At 41.7% G+C, this 15,781-nt stretch overlaps 1 protein-coding gene across 1 annotated transcript; it reads right to left on the reverse strand.

Annotated features, from left to right (window-relative positions):
- Positions 1 to 1,232: 1,232 nt before the first annotated feature.
- Positions 1,233 to 2,494, reverse strand: LOC112068904 (ATP-sensitive inward rectifier potassium channel 1-like). The gene has a single exon (XM_024136130.1). It carries the CDS (start codon positions 2,488 to 2,490, stop codon positions 1,369 to 1,371), a length of 1,122 nt encoding a protein of 373 aa, XP_023991898.1. The 5' UTR covers positions 2,491 to 2,494; the 3' UTR covers positions 1,233 to 1,368.
- Between the last annotated feature and the right edge of the window lie 13,287 nt (positions 2,495 to 15,781).

The following is a 15,781-nucleotide window of genomic DNA, read 5'->3' on the forward strand; positions in this document are numbered from 1 at the left end:
CTCCAAACAATTCTCTAGGATTATCCCTTATTCATGCTTGAGTTGATAGAGTTTACCCAGATACTTTTTGCTCTAGTGATTTCGCTTCAAACCATTTCAAGATTATTAATCAAGCAGCATTTGAAAAATTTCACGCAGATTTTTATTGATAATGTACCACTCAAGCAACATTATTTACTTCACCTTCCCACACAAATTAAATATTTGGGTCCTATGGTAAGCCACATGTGCATGAGATTTGAATCAAAGCACGCTATTTTTAAGCAATGGACTTCCAAAATGTAAGTTTAAAACATTTGAGCAAATCATTGGTGAAGCATAATCAGCTGTTTGAATGCAGTCAAACTGTGAATGGCTCACAACATCCCATTTTTACACATGAAAGAGAATTGGGACCCCCCTCTGAGGGGAGAAATGTACAATATGATCAGGCAAAAGATAGAGTTCTGTGGTATTGACAAATGATGACATGTTGTGTCAGTCAAGTGGCTTGTTATAAATGGGAATAAATATACAAGTCAAAAGTCTTTGATCGTTACCAACGTGAATGACAATGTTCCATAATTTAGCAAACTCTTCCTATTTCTTTGATTATCAGCCATATGACACCTTGGGTCTGAGTACGGATTTGTTAGCATATGAAGTTGCTGTCCCTAACCTTGCCTATGCCCCAAAGTTGGTATATAAGGAAAGGCTTATAGATTTTACGTCCTACTACTCACTCACTTTCAAAAGCAGCATGTATGCTCCAATGAAGCATTATCTTGGGGATGTCCTTGCACGTCACAGTTATAACGAATAGGTGTTCTAATGTTGTCTAGCACTAGCTCAGATGGCAGGTTTGGGGCTTCGTTTCCCACTGGGGGAGTTCACATAATGTACTGTAAGTTGCTTTGCATAAAAGTGTCTGCTGTGGCATATTGAAAAAAAGCAGTTTGAGTCATATCTGGATTGTAAATGTTTTTAATTAATACAAATATTAATTTTATAGTCTCTTCAAGTGTGATTCTTAGAACAAGCCTACATATCTTCAAATTCTTGTCATCAGTAGATTCCAGCTTCAAAAAGCTGTTCCCTCAAGAATGTGTCTCATTTAACTTGTGGTAAGACAACTCAAGACATATATTCCTAAAACAAGGTAAATAGTCTAACACAGTTAGCACGTGATAAGTAAATCATTCTTAAAATAGGATAATATGATTTTAAAGTATGAATACAAAAGAAATCAGCCTTGTTCATATTTGTAATTTTTGCAATGTTGAACTAAAAATAGTTATTCTATGGGCACAGCCGAAGAACCCTTTAGCATCCTTTTTTTCTAACCGTGTACAACCTATAACTGTCTTCTATTCCTCAGGCCACAGAAGCTCACAACTTGGTCATATCAGGTTGTTCTAAGTTATCATTTGCTTCAAATTTCCAGTTGTCGATTCCGTTAATGGAGTGGAGGTGGTGTCCCTTCATGTCGTGGAAACAGTAGGAACAATGTGCAGTGGCCACGGGCACCACCTTGGAGAAGTTGGAGAAGTTCACTCTGTACTTGCCCTCTTTYRTGCGGGAGATGATMGGCAGGAAGRTGTAACCCCACATGATRTCCTGAGGGATGAAGGAYGTCCTGACCTGGCAGGCTGAGCTGGTGGTCTCGGCTGTGCCGTCCAGAAASACCACCAGCTCAAACTCRTGCMTATGYAGWGTGTCCACTGCCATCTCAAAGAAAGGYCTAGRKTTGTCYATCACATGGTAGAGTGTGAGTGGGCACACAAAGAAGAGGTTGTCCTTCCCAGCGTCCACCATGAACTCAATGTTCACCTGGTCCATGATGATTGTCTCCCCATTGGGTTTGATGGTTGTCCTCAACAACTTGCCATAGATTTGGCTCCCGATCATCAGGGTCTTGCGTAAGTTGGCCACTCTTATCATGAGGCAAAGGAAGTCCTTCTTAGGACAGATGACAGCTGTCTGACTGAATGTGATGGTCTTGGCCCTTTTCTTAGGGATGGTGATCTTGGCCAGGATGATTCCACACATGAAACAGTTGATGATGGAACCTATGAGAAACTGGGTAATGATGAGGGTTACAGCACCAGAACAGTGAGGGGTGATGACGCGTATACCATACCCGATGCTGGTCTGGGTCTCCAGGGAGAAGAGGAATGCTGTAATGAGATCGAAAACGTTTTCCACACAGTACTTGTGGCCTTTTGAGGGGTTCTGCCAGGTCAGGTCCCCGTTGCTCCGGGCGATCCAGAACCACAGTAGTCCGAAGATGAACCAACTCAGGGTGAACGAGACGGTGAAGAAGAAGAGGACAAAGCGCCAGCGGAATTCCATAAAGGTCGTCCAGAAGTCCACGAGGAAGGCAAACTGGTTGCCGCATTTCACGTTACCAAATTCAATGTTGCATTGGCCATGTTTGGTCACCAGCCGGGTTCGGCGGATTCTTCGCTCCACCAGGTGGTCCTGGATGCGCTTCCTGATGCCAAACATCATTTTCTAGGTCCTGTCTTCTGTTAGAGATAATAAGAATTTGTTTGTGAAATAGTTAATACTTTAACTAATTGGGTTAAACATAAAGGTAAAAGTCCCACTGACCATTTTCATCAAAATATCATTATATGAAACAACTCACGAGCACAAACACCTCAGTCAGTCTATGATCAATGAAATGACTTCACATACCTGCCACAAKCACATTTCTCTACTTACTTGCAGTTGCTATGCATTACTTGGACATTTTAATATGCACTTACATTTTGTAATCCTGGGCACATGCCATAGTTAAGACCCAGGTGATTTTACCATTATCCATTAGCCTTTTACTATGTTTAAATCAGTGATTTTGACTGTAAAACATACTATTTTGTTATTTTAGGGGGAATTGATGTAATATCTTAACAAATATTTAATATCAATAGGTTTGTTTAGTGTCTCTTGCACAATGCTAGACCTGGTTTATGTGCGTTTTGCTGAATACAATGCTAGACCTGGTTTACTGGAGTTGAGGTGCAGAGGTAGACCTGTTTTACAGTTTATGGATATTTAGGCTTTGGCACATGTAGACCTGGCTTAGGTGGCTAATTGAGTTCAAGAACAGGTGCAGACTTTGGTATGTAAATTGGAGCTGAAGTATAGGTGAAAACCTGGTTTGTATAAATATTGGGGCTGAAATGCAGAAGAACAGCAATTTTTATAACAATTATGGCTTGCATGTAGCAGTAGACCGGTCAAAGGTCACAGGACTAAGATATGCAAATAACAGGATTGGAATGTGCAGCGAATAGCTGGATATAGGTTCCTGTTGGTGTCTTYGAGAATATAGGCGGAGTAACAAATAGTGCATTTAGCATTAGGATATGGGTGTATGAGTACTTGATTGTATCAATATTAGGGAATTGGCATGTGGGTGTTAGGGTTAAGTTATGAGGGTAATTGGSTTTAGGTGTGTGGGTAAGTGGGCTGAGGTATATACTGTACACTACATGAACAAAAGTATGTGGACACCTGCTCGTTGAACATCTCATTCCAAAATCATGGYCATTACTATGGAGTTGGTACCCCTTTTGCTGCTATAACAGRCTCCACTCTTCTGGGAAGGCTTTCCACTAGATGTTGGAACATTGCTGCGGTGACTTGCTTCCATTCAGCCACAAGAGCATTAGTGAGGTCGGGCACTGATGTTGGGTGATTAGGCCTGGCTCGTAGTCGGCGTTCCAATTCATCCCAAAGGTGCTCAATGGGGTTCAGGTCAGGGCTCTGTGCAGGCCAGCCAAGTTCTTCCACACCGATCTCGACAAACCATTTCTGTATGGACCTTGCTTTGTGCACGGGGGCACTGTCATGCTGAAACAGGAAAGGGCCTTCCCCAAACTGTTACAACAAAGTTGGAAGCACAGAATAATCTAGAATGTCATTATATACTGTAGCATTAAAATTTCCCTTCACTGGAATTAAGGGGCCTAGCCCGAACCATGAAAAATAGCCCCAGACCATTATTCCTCCATAACCAAACTTTACAGTTGGCATTATGCATTGGGGCAGGTGGCATTCTCCTGGCATCCGCCAAATTCAGTTTCGAACGTTGTGAAACGTGATTCATCACTCCAGAGAACGCATTTCCCCTACTCCAGAGTCCAATGGCGGCGAGCTTTACACCACTGATCTTAGGCTTGTGTACGGCTGCTCAGCCATGGAAACCCATTTTATGAAGCTCCGAACAAACAGCTGATGTTGCTRCCAGAGGCAGTTTGGATCTCGGTAGTGAGTGTTGCAAACAAGGACTAAATATTTTTACACACTATGTGCTTCAGCACTCGGCGGTCCTGTTCTGTGAGCTTGTGTGGCCTATCACTTTGCAGCTGGGCCGCTGTTAATCCTAGATGTTTCCACTTCACAATAACAGCAATTAAAGTTGACCGTGGCAGCTCTAGCAGGGCAGAAATTGGATTAACTGACTTGTTGGAAAGGTGGCATCCTATGGCGGTGCCATGTTGAAAGTCACTGTGCTCTTCAGTAAGGTCATTCTACCGCCATTGTTTGTCTATGGAAATTACATGGCTGTGTGCTCGATTTGATACACCTGTCAGCAACGGGTGTGGCTGAAATAGCCGAATCCACTTTGCAGGGGTGTCCACATACTTTTGGATATACTGTATAGTGCAGTTATTTGGGCTTTGGTATAGAGGTACATATAGGCAGAGCTGTGACTAAGAATAAAACATATCTTTTTACATACTTTTCAATATAAAAAAGAAATATGGATCATGTTAGGGTTACTAATGGCATTTGATTTGCATAGTGGCATGCATGTCTGGGAAAAATCTGGGAACAAACAGGTACATTTTTGTGATCCTGGGGACATACTGTCCCATAGTTAAGAACCAAATTCATTCCAAAAATAATGTTATTAATGAAAAATATATCACTCCACTAGCCCAAATCAGTCAGATATATCACTCCACTAGCCCAAATCAGTCAGATAACCATAACCTCCCTAAAAGCATCCTCATCTAGCCTACTACAACCACATATAGTGGCTTGCAAATGGTGATGGTGTTCTCTGGGTGATGAGAGGTGTTGGGTTTGCGCCAGATATACATTTTTCCTTGATGGCCAAAAAGCTGTCCAGAGAGTACCTTCTTCCATATGTTTGGGGAGTCTCCGACATGCCCTTTGGCGAACACCAAACGTGTTTGCTTATTTTTTTCTTTAAGAAATTGCTTTTTTTCTGGCCACTCTTCCGTAAAGCCCAGCTCTGTGGAGTGTACAGCTTAAAGTGGTCCTATGGACAGATACTCCAATCTCCGCTGTGGAGTTTTGCAGCTCCTTTAGGGTTATCTTTGGTCTCTTTGTTGCCTCTCTGATTAATGCCCTCCTTGCCTGGTCCGTGAGTTTTGGTGGGCGCCCTCTCTTGGCAGGTTTGTTTTTGGTGTCATATTCTTTCTACTTTTTAATAATGGATTTAATGGTGCTCAGTGAGAAGTTCAAAGTTTCAGATATTTTTTTTATAACCCAACCCTGATCTGTACTTCTCCACAACATTATCCCTGACCTGTTTGGAGAGCTCCTTGGTCTTCATGGTGCTGCTTGCTTGGTGGTGCCCCTTGCTTAGTGGTGTTCCAGACTRTGGGGCCTTTCAGAACAGGTGTATGTATKCTGAGATCATGTGACAGATCATGTGACACTTAAATAAAGCCCACCTGTGTACAATCTAAGTCATTATGTGACTTCTGAAGGTAATTGGTTGCCCCAGATCTTATTTAGGGGCTTCATAGCAAAAGGGGTGAATAGATATGCACGCACCACTTTTTTGTTTTCTATTTTTTTTAAATTGTTTTAAACAAGTTATTATTTCTTATTTCACTTCACCAATTTGGACTATTTTGTGTATGTCCATTACATGAAATCCAAATAAAAATCTATTTAAATTACAGGATGTAACGTAAGAAATAGGAAAAATGCCAAGGGGGATGAATACTTTTGCAAGGCAACCTGTAGCTGCATATAGGGCGGCAGGTAGCCTAGCAGTTAAGAGTGTTGAGCCAGAAACCAAAAGATTGCCGGGTCGAATCCCTGAGCTGTTGATGTGCCCCTTTACRGTAGTTGCTCCTGCAACTCACTCTGGATAAGAGCATCTGCTAAATGATTAAATGCTAATTATATAAAACTGGCATAATAACCACTGGTAAGGTAAACTCTTTGATGGATGGTCCCTGGCAAGATTACGTTCTCTGAATAAATCTGGCCTGTGTTGCTGCAAAGCTATGCCAAATACTTGGATGGTGGTGCACTTGTTAGTGAGTGTTAAGTACACAATGACCAGTGCKGTAAGCTTTGTTCCTACGCTCAAAGCTTTGAAATGTCCTTTATTTCATAAACAGAAATCCGATAGTCACCCACTGTTCTTTGTTGAGAAGCTTTGGATCTCACAAAGCCTTTCACACGTAATCATGATTTCCCCCCCCCCGCATTGTTACTGTAAGGTGATTTAATGAATGCCAAGATCATTTGAGGTTTACTTTGATACAATGCTTGGCTGATGCTTTTCAATCATATACTTTTGAAATAGAGCGATCATTTTATTAGTACTGTGTGGTTCAGTTGTCATTGTCGCTAATAACTCTTCAACAATTAATGATTTGCCCAGGAAAACGTTATAATCATTTTTTTAAAGGTTGTGCAAACAATGCCAAGGTTGTAGGAACCATTTCCACTCTTGAAATCATCAGTTTGTGATTAAATGCAATGTTATTCACATTTGGATGTTTCAGGCAATTAAATAATTCACTCAATATTTACACTGATAAATGTAGGCACATGTTGTATGATTTACTTCTACGGTGAGAGTTCAGAAAGTTAGCTACTTCTTTTCCCCTTTTGGAGAGACCGTCCCGACTCTAAATTTCTCAAATAACAATAAAGAAATTGCCCTCTCAAGACCATTTCCTTTTAATGTTGGAATCCTCAACAATATACAAGACCACAAACTAACCCCACTACACACCCACCTGTATACAACGTTTGGAGTGGAGTCAGATCAGTCATATAACATACAATATGTTTACTGGCAGACATGCTACTCTTCACTCATAGGGTTTTTGTAAACAAGAACGTTAGCGGAATGTCAATTAAAAAATATATGCACCATTTTTGTTAAGGGAGAGTAGCCATAACACGGCAAGCTCACCTTAGCCTCAAAGTGGGTACATATCAACATAATGGACGTCATTATTACACTGTTATTATAATGGGAGAATACAAAGCAAAGTTTTCCCTCCCTGTATGATAAGGGTCCAACTAAGATGATGTCCTCACTCAGACTGAGCTTACCTGTCAGTGTGTAAACTGTGGAAATCCAAAGTCGTGTTGCACCGGAGATTCCCTCTGTCTCTGTCTCAGCCTGGTCTCTGGTGTGTCCTCTGAACTGTACTTAGTGTTCTGARACCTTTCGCAGTGCTACACCTGTGTGCTTTTATACAGCCTTGTACTGGTGGGACTGGAATCACTTCAGGTGATGTTTACACGCACACAAACACAAAGTACCTGTACCGCCCTCCAGCAGGGCTGTTGAGTGGGTATGAGTTTACCCCACACAGCGCAGGTACCCAGGGCCAGCCTGAATACCCTCTGCTACACCACCAATGTCTAGACACGCACCCACACACACACACACACACACACACACACACACACACACACACACACACACACAAGGCACACACGCACACACCACACACATGCTTGTATTTAATGTTGAAGGGGTAAATAAAGATGTTATACATTCATGCTACACACACATCAAATCAAACTTTATTTGTCACATGCGCCGAATACAAGTGTATTTACCGTGAAATGCTTACTTACAAGCCCTTAACCAACAGTGCAGTTCAAGAAGAGTTCATATTTACCAAGTAGACTAAAATTAAAAGTAATAATAAAAAGTGACAATAAGAATAACAATAACGAAGATATATACAGGGGGCACCGGTACCGAGTCAGTGTGCGGGGGTACAGGTTAATTGAGGTAATTTGTACATGTAGGTAGGGGTGAAGTGACTATACATAGATAATAAACAGCGAATAGCAGCAGTGTACAAAAAGGGAGGGGGTCAATGTAAATTGTCCGGTGGCGATTTTATGAATTGTTCAGCAGTCTTATGGCTTGGGGMTAGAAGCTGTTGAGGAGCCTTTTGGTCCTCGACTTGGTGTCCGGTACCGCTTGCCATGCGGTAGCAGAGAAAACAGTCTATGACCAGGGTGACTGGAGCCTCCAACAATTTTTTGGGCCATTCCTCTGACACCGCCTAGTATATAGTATGTTAGTTCATATTAAACTCACTGACTGCACCTGCTTCCTGACTCCCTGCATCTATGTTACACTGCTGTTACCAGACTCTTCTTATGATTACTAAATACTGCACAATTTAAACAGTTGCCCCCCCCAATCCCCCATACACATGTAAATATTGGACTATAAATTGTGCCTTCCTGTACTATACGTATGCTAAAATATATTATTKTATTCTACTGAGCCATTTACTTTATGTTCATATTCTTCTTTTTTATTTCTTATTGTTGTTGCATTGTTGAGAAAGAACCTGCAAGTTGGACAGTGGACAGTGTATACCATGTGTATCCCATACGCTTGACTAATAAAATTGGAAAACTATGTCAAGAGGCAGCACACACACACGAGGAAACACAAACACACACACACACATGAGGAAACACAAACACACACACACATGCTTGTATTTGCTTTTGATGGGGGAAATAAAGATCTTGAATTGTAGCCACATTTTGTGATAATACGTATGCCACATGAGTAGCACCTGCTGGCAGTGATTGTAGATTGGTTGTTGCACCATGTGAGGCTTTTATAGTCGTGAACATTGGATGGTTTTCTGGTCCTTCTTGATGTTCAGGACCGGTGTGCTGTGTGGGAAATGTCAATGAGGATTAGCATAAGAACAGTGAAGGGCTTGTCACCTGATGCTATTCCACTGCCCGTTGGCTCAGCAGCATTCATAATAAAACAACACAGTGAGGGACTCACGCGCCAGGCCTCTACCGCAGATCCATTTCAAATCCATTGCATTTATTGTTGTGTGTGTGTTAGGCGACTCTCAACTGTATGCAAAATGTTTTATTGTCTTCTCAGGAATTCAGCCTTCTCTGTGTGGCTCTTGACATCCCCCATTCTGTCTCACCTCTTTGAAGCAGAGGTTCAGTTGTCTTTACTTCCTGTAGGTCTGATATCTGATTGGTAACAGTAATGCTATTGGTCAACAACTCAGATTTTGAATCCAAGCAACTCATATGTTGTAAAAGGGACTGAGATTCATTGTCTCTTTCTCTTTGTTCCTGACCTGAGCTGGTGAGATACACTCTCTCTTTCTCTCTCCACCCCAGGGACTCTTGGGGCCTTTTCAGGCTATGACTTATCTCTCTCTCCCTCTCTGATCATGCCTAGAATAATGCATTGTAATGCTAGTATTTTCTTGTAATTTAAGCATTATGCTTTGCATTATGCCTTATTTGTGAATACATTCATTTTACAATTATATTAAAACTGCACTATGCAGAAATGGCTACGCCATTTCCTGGTTGTAAAATTCTAATAGTTTGTCTAATTTCAGTTTATGTGAAAAAAACAAGCACGTATAGTGCAGAGAATCATAGTGCCATCTAATCTGCTGTAAAATATACTCTCCATAACCACAAATGTTGTATTTTCAGCTGTTTGAAGCTGGTGTATAAAACTGAAAGTAAAAGATGCTAAACAAAACTTAAAAATGGTAAGCATAAAAATAGTGCACATAGAACAGATCTACCTGTTCTTAGACTTGCTTTAAATAAGAATGACAGATCTATAACTCACTTTTCTATGTGAATTTGGTCAGGCTACCCAAAATGTTACAAATTGCAGCTTTAAACATTACTTGCTTTGTGCATAATACTTCCTTTGACCATTTCTTGATATTTGTCATCTAAACTCATAATACTTCATTCATTGTCTCTTTCTCTTGTATCCTGACCTGTGGTGTGTGTGTGTGTGTGTGTGGTGTGTGTGTGTGTGTGTGTGTCTAGGGCACCCAGAGAAGTGATGCTTATCAACTGTATGCAAATATTTTATTGTCTTCAGGAATTCAGCCTTCTCTGTGTTGCTCTTAAAATATTATTTTTGCCCTACGTGTGTGTGTGTGTGTGTGTGTGTGTGTGTGTGGTGTGTGTGTGTGTGTGTGTGTGTGTGTGTGTGTGTGTGTGTGTGTGTGTGTGTGTGTGTGTGTGTGTTGTGTGTGTGTGGGTGTGTGTGTGTGTGTGTGTGTGTGGACAGAAGTCCCCACAAGAATCGTAAAAAAAACAAGCAAAAATATTTCTAGGGGCTTAGGGTTAAGGTTTAGAATTAGTGTTCGAATTAAGTTAGGTTTTCAGGTTAAGGTTGGGTTAGGAAGCTAGGGTTAGGTTTAGGGTTAGTGGTTAGGTTTTCAGGTTAAGGTTAGGGTTAGGAGCTAGGGTTAGGTTTAGGGTTATAGTGTTAGGTTTTCAGGTTAAAGGTTAGGGTTAGGAGCTAGGGTTAGGTTTAGGGTAGTGTTAGGTTTTCAGGAATAAGGTTAGGGTTAGGAGCTAGGGTTTAGGTTTAGGGTTAGTGTTAGGTTTTCAGGTTAAGGTTAGGGTTAGGAGTAGGGTCAGGTTTAGGGTTAGTGTTAGGTTTTCAGGTTAAGGTTAGGGTTAGGAGCTAGGGTTAGGTTTAGGGTTAGTGTTAGGTTTTCAGGTTAAGGTTAGGGTTAGGAGCTAGGGTTAGGTTTAGGGTTAGTGTTAGGTTTTCAGGTTAAGGTTAGGGTTAGGAGCTTAGGTTAGTTGGGTTAGTGTTAGGTTTTCAGGATAAGGTTAGGGTTAGGAGCTAGGGTTAGGTTTAGGGTTAGTGTTAGGTTTTCAGGTTAAGGTTAGGGTTAGGAGCTAGGGTTAGGTTTAGGGTTAGTGTTAGGTTTTTCAGGTTAAGGTTAGGGTTAGGAGCTAGGGGTTAGGTTTTAGGGTTAGTGTTAGGTTTCAGGATAAGGTTAGGGTTAGGAGCTAGCGTTAGGTTAGGGTTAGTGTTAGGTTTTCAGGATAAGGTTAGGGTTAGGAGCTAGGGTTAGGTTTAGGGTTAGTGTTAGGTTTTTCAGGTTAGGTTAGGTAGGAGCTAGGGTTAGGTTTAGGTTAGTTTAGGTTTCAGGATAAGGTTCAGGGTTAGGAGCTAGGGTTAGTTTAGGGTTAGTGTTAGGTTTTTCAGGTTAAGGTTAGGGTTAGGAGCTAGGGTTAGGTTTAGGGTTAGTGTTAGGTTTTCAGGTTAAGGTTAGGGTTAGGAGCTAGGGTTAGGTTTAGGGTTAGTGTTAGGTTTTCAGGATAAGGTTAGGGTTTAGGAAGCTAGGGTTAGGTTTAGGGTTAGTGTTTAGGTTTTCAGGTTAAGGTTAGGGTCTTAGGAGCTAGGGTTAGGTTTAGGGTTAGTGTTAGGTTTTCAGGTTAAGGTTAGGGTTAGGAGTTAGGGGTTAGGGTTAAGGGTTAAGGTTTTCAGGTTAAGGTTAGGGTTAGGAGCTAGGGTTAGGTTTAGGGTTAGTGTTAGGTTTTCAGGATAAGGTTAGGGTTAGGAGCTAGGGTTAGGTTTAGGGTTAGTGTTAGGTTTTCAGGTATAAGGTTCAGGGTTAGGAGCTAGGGTTAGGTTTAGGGTTAGGTTAGTTTTCAGGTTAAGGTTAGGGTTAGGAAGCCTAGGGTTAGGTTTAGGGTTAGTGTTAGGTTTTCAGGTTAAGGTTAGGGTTAGGAGCTAGGGTTAGGTTTAGGGTTAGTGTTAGGTTTTCAGGATAAGGTATAGGGTTAGGAGCTAGGGTTAGGTTTAGGGTTAGTGTTAGGTTTTCAGGTTAAGGTTAGGGTTAGGAGCTAGGGTTAGGTTTAGGGTTAGTGTTTAGGTTTTCAGGTTAAGGTTAGGTTAGGAGCTAGGGTTAGGTTTAGGGTTTAGTGTTAGGGTTAGGATAGGTTTAGGTTTAGGGTTAAGTGTAGGTTTTCAAGGTTAAGGTTAGGGTTAGGAGCTAGGGTTTAGGTTTAGGGTTAGTGTTAGGTTTTCAGGTTAAGGTTAGGGTTAGGAGCTAGGGTTAGGTTTAGGGTTAGTGTTAGGTTTTCAGGTTAAGGTTAGGGTTAGGACTAGGGTTAGGTTTAGGGTTCAGTGTTAGGTTTTCAGGATAAGGTTAGGTTAGGAGTAGGGTTAGGTTTAAGTGGTTAGGTTTTCAGGTTAAGGTTAGGAGGCTAGGGTTAGGTTTAGGGTTAGTGTTAGGTTTTTCAGGTTAAGGTTAGGGTTAGGAGCTAGGGTTAGGTTTAGGGTTAGTGTTAGGTTTTTCAGGTTAAGGTTAGGGTTAGGAGCTAGGGTTAGGTTTAGGTTAGTGTTAGGTTTTCTAAGGTAAGGTTAGGGTTAGGAGCTAGGGTTAGGTTTAGGGTTAGTGTGTTAGGTTTTCAGGTAAGGTTAGGAGCTAGGGTTAGGTTTAAGGGTTAGTGTTAGGTTTTCAAGGTAAAGGTTAGGGTTAGGAGCTAGGGTTAGGTTTAGGGTTAGTGTTAGGTTTTCAGGTTAAGGTTAGGGTTAGGAAGCTAGGGTTAGGTTTAGGGTTAGTGGTTAGGGTTTAGGAGGCTAGGGTTAGGTTTAGGGTTAGTGTTAGGTTTTCAGGATACAGGTTAGGGTTAGGAGCTAGGGTTAGGTTTAGGGTTAGTGTTAGGTTTTTCAGGTTACAGGTTAGGGTTAGGAGCTAGGGTTAGGTTTAGGGTTAGTGTTAGGTTTTCAGGTTAAAGGTTAGGGTTAAGGACGCTAGGGTTAGGTTTAGGGTTAGTGTTAGGTTTTCAGGATAAGGTTAGGGTTAGGAGCTAGGGTTAGGTTTAGGTTAGTGTAGGTTTTCAGGTATAAGGTTAGGTTAGGAGCTAGGGTTTAGGTTTCAGGGTTAGTGTTAGGGTTTCAGGTATAAGGTTAGGGTTAGGAGCTAGGGTTAGGTTTGGGTTAGTGGTTAAGGTTTTTCCAGGATAAAGGTTAGGGTTAGGAAGCTAGGGGTTAGGTTTAGGGTTAGTGTTAAGGTATTTCAGGAATAAGGATAGGGTAGGAGCTAGGGTTAGGTTTAGGGTTAAGTGTTTAGGGTTTTCAGGTTAAGGTTAGGGTTAGGAGCTAGGGTTAGGTTTTAGGGTTAAGTGTTAGGTTTTCAAGGATAAGGTTAGGGTTAGGAGCTAGGGTTAGGTTTAGGGTTTAGTGTTAGGTTTTTGGTTAAGGGTTAGGGTTAGGAGCTAGGGTTAAGGTTTAGGGTTAGTGTTAAGGTTTTCAGGTAAAGGTTAGGGTGAGGAAGCTAGGGTTAGGTTTAGGGTTAGTGTTAGGTTTCAGAGATAAGGTTAGGGTTAGGAGCTAGGGTTAGGTTTAGGGTTAGTGTTAGGTTTTCAGGTTAAGGTTAGGGTTAGGAGCTAGGGTTAGGTTTACGGTTAGTGTTAGGTTTTCAGGAATAAGGTATAGGGTTAGGAGCTAGGGTTAGGTTTAGGGTTAGTGTTAGTGTTTTCAGGTTAAGGTTAGGGTTAGGAGCAGGGTTAGGTTTAGGGTTAGTGGTTAGGTTTTCAGGTTAAGGTTAGGGTTAGGAGCTAGGGTTAGGTTTAGGGTTAGTGGTTAGGTTTTTCAGTTAAAGGTTAAGGGTTAGGAGCTAGGGTTAGGTTTAGGGTTAGTGTTAGGTTTCAGGTTAAGGTTAGGGTTAGGAGCTAGGGTTACGGTTTAGGGTTAGTGTTAGGTTTTCAGGTTAAGGTTTACGGGTTTAGGAGCTAGGGTTAGGTTTAGGGTTAGTGTTAGGTTTTCAAGGATAAGGTTAGGCGTTAGGAGCTAGGGTTAGGTCTTAGGGTTAGTTGTTAGGTTTTCAGGTTAAGGTTAGGGTTAGGAGCTAGGGTTGAGTTTAAGGGTTAGTTTTAGGTTTTTCAGGATAAGGTTAGGGTTTAGGAGCTAGGGTTAGTTTAGGGTTAGTCGGTTAGGTTTTCAGGTTAAGGTTAGGGTTAGGAGCTAGGGTTAGGTTTAGGGTTAGTGTTAGGTTTTCAGGTTAAGGTTAGGGTTAGAGCTAGGTTAGGTTTAGGTTTAGTGTTAGTTTTCAGGTTAAGGTTAGGGTTAGGAAGCTAAGGGTGTAGGTTAGGGTTAGTGTTAAGGCTTTCAGGTTACAGGTTAGGGTTAGGAAGCTAGGGTTAGGTTTAGGTTAGTGTTAGTTTTCAAGGTTAAGGTTAGGGTTAGGACTAGGGTTAGGTTTAGGGTTAGTGTTAGGTATTTTCAAGGATAAGGTTAGGGTTAGGAGCATGAGGTTAGGTTATTTAGGGTTAGTGTTAACGGTTTTCAGGATAAGGTTAGGGGTTAGGAGCTAGGGTTAGGTTTAGGGTTAGTGTTAGGTTTTAGGTTAAGGTTAGGGTTAGGAGCTTAGGGTTAAGGTTTAGGGTTTCAGTGTTAGTTTTCAGGATAAGGTTAGGAGTTAGGAGCTAGGGTTAGGTTTAGGGTTAGTGTTAGGTTTTCAGGTTAAGGTTAGGGTTAGGAGCTAGGGTTAGGTTTAGGGTTAGTGTTAGGTTTTCAGGTTAAGGTTAGGGTTAGGAGCTAGGGTTAGGTTTACGGTGTGTAGGTTTTCAGCGGTAAAGGTCTTAGGGTTAAGCTGAGGGCTGTAGGTTTAAGGTTAGTGTTAGTTTTCAGCGGTAAGGTTAGGGTTAAGACAGCTTAAGGGTTAGGTTTTAGGGTTAGGTGTTCAGGATTTTCAAGGTGTAAGGTGGGTTAAGGGTATAGGAGCTGACGGGTTTAAGGTTTCAGGTTAGTGTTAGGTCTTTCAAGGTAAGGTTATAGGGTTGGAGCTAGGGTTAGGTAGGGTTTAGTGCTTAGGTGTTTCAGGATTGTGAGGTCTAGGAGCTTAGAGATGGGTTAAGGTTATAGGGCTTAGTGTTAGAGTTTTCAGGTTAAGGTCCAGCGGTATAGGAGCTAGGGTTAGGTTAGGGTTAGTGTAGGATTTCAGGATAAGTTAGGGTTAGGAGCCGGGTTAGGCTTTGAGGGTTGTGTTAGCGCTTTTCAGGCGATAAAGGTTGAGGGGTTAGGTGTAGTGTCTAGGGCAGTTAAGGTTTAGGGTTAAGGCTAGTTAGGTATGGGTTCGGTTTAGGTCAGGATAAGGTTAGGGTTAGGAGACTAGGGTTAGTTTAGGGGTTGAGTGTTAGGTTTTCAGGTTAAGGTAGGGTTAGGAGCTAGTGTTAGTTTAGGGTCTGTGTGGTTTTCAAGCATAAGGTTAAGGGTTAGGAGCTAGAGGTTAGTAGGTGTTAGTGTTAAGGTTTTCACCGGTTAAGTTAGGTAGGACGCTAGGTTAGGTGTAGGTGTTATTAGGTTTCAGTGTTAAGGTTAGTTAGGAGTCAGGTTAGAGGTTATGTGGTTAGGTTAGGTCTAGGGTAGTGTAGGTGACGGTTTTAGGTGTTAGCTGTTTAGTGTTTTCGAAGGACGGTTTAGGGTTAAGAGCTCGGTAGGTTTAGGGTTAGGTGTTAGGTTTTCAAGGTTAAGGTTAAGGGTTAGGAGCTAGGTTAAGGTTTCAGGGATTAGTGTTAGGTTTTTCAGGTATTAAGGTTAGGGTTTAGGAGCTCAGGGTTAGGTTATACGGTAGGTTAGTTTTTTCAGGTTAAGGTTTGAGGGTTAGGAGCTAGGTTAGGTTTAGGGCTTGTGTTAGGGTTTTTCCAGTAAGGTTAGCGTTAGGACCAAGGGTTAGGTTTAGGTTAGTGTTAGGTTTTCTCAGGTTCAAAA

The sequence above is a fragment of the Salvelinus sp. IW2-2015 genome, unplaced genomic scaffold (assembly GCF_002910315.2).
Source record: "Salvelinus sp. IW2-2015 unplaced genomic scaffold, ASM291031v2 Un_scaffold786, whole genome shotgun sequence".
NCBI lineage: Eukaryota > Metazoa > Chordata > Actinopteri > Salmoniformes > Salmonidae > Salvelinus > Salvelinus sp. IW2-2015.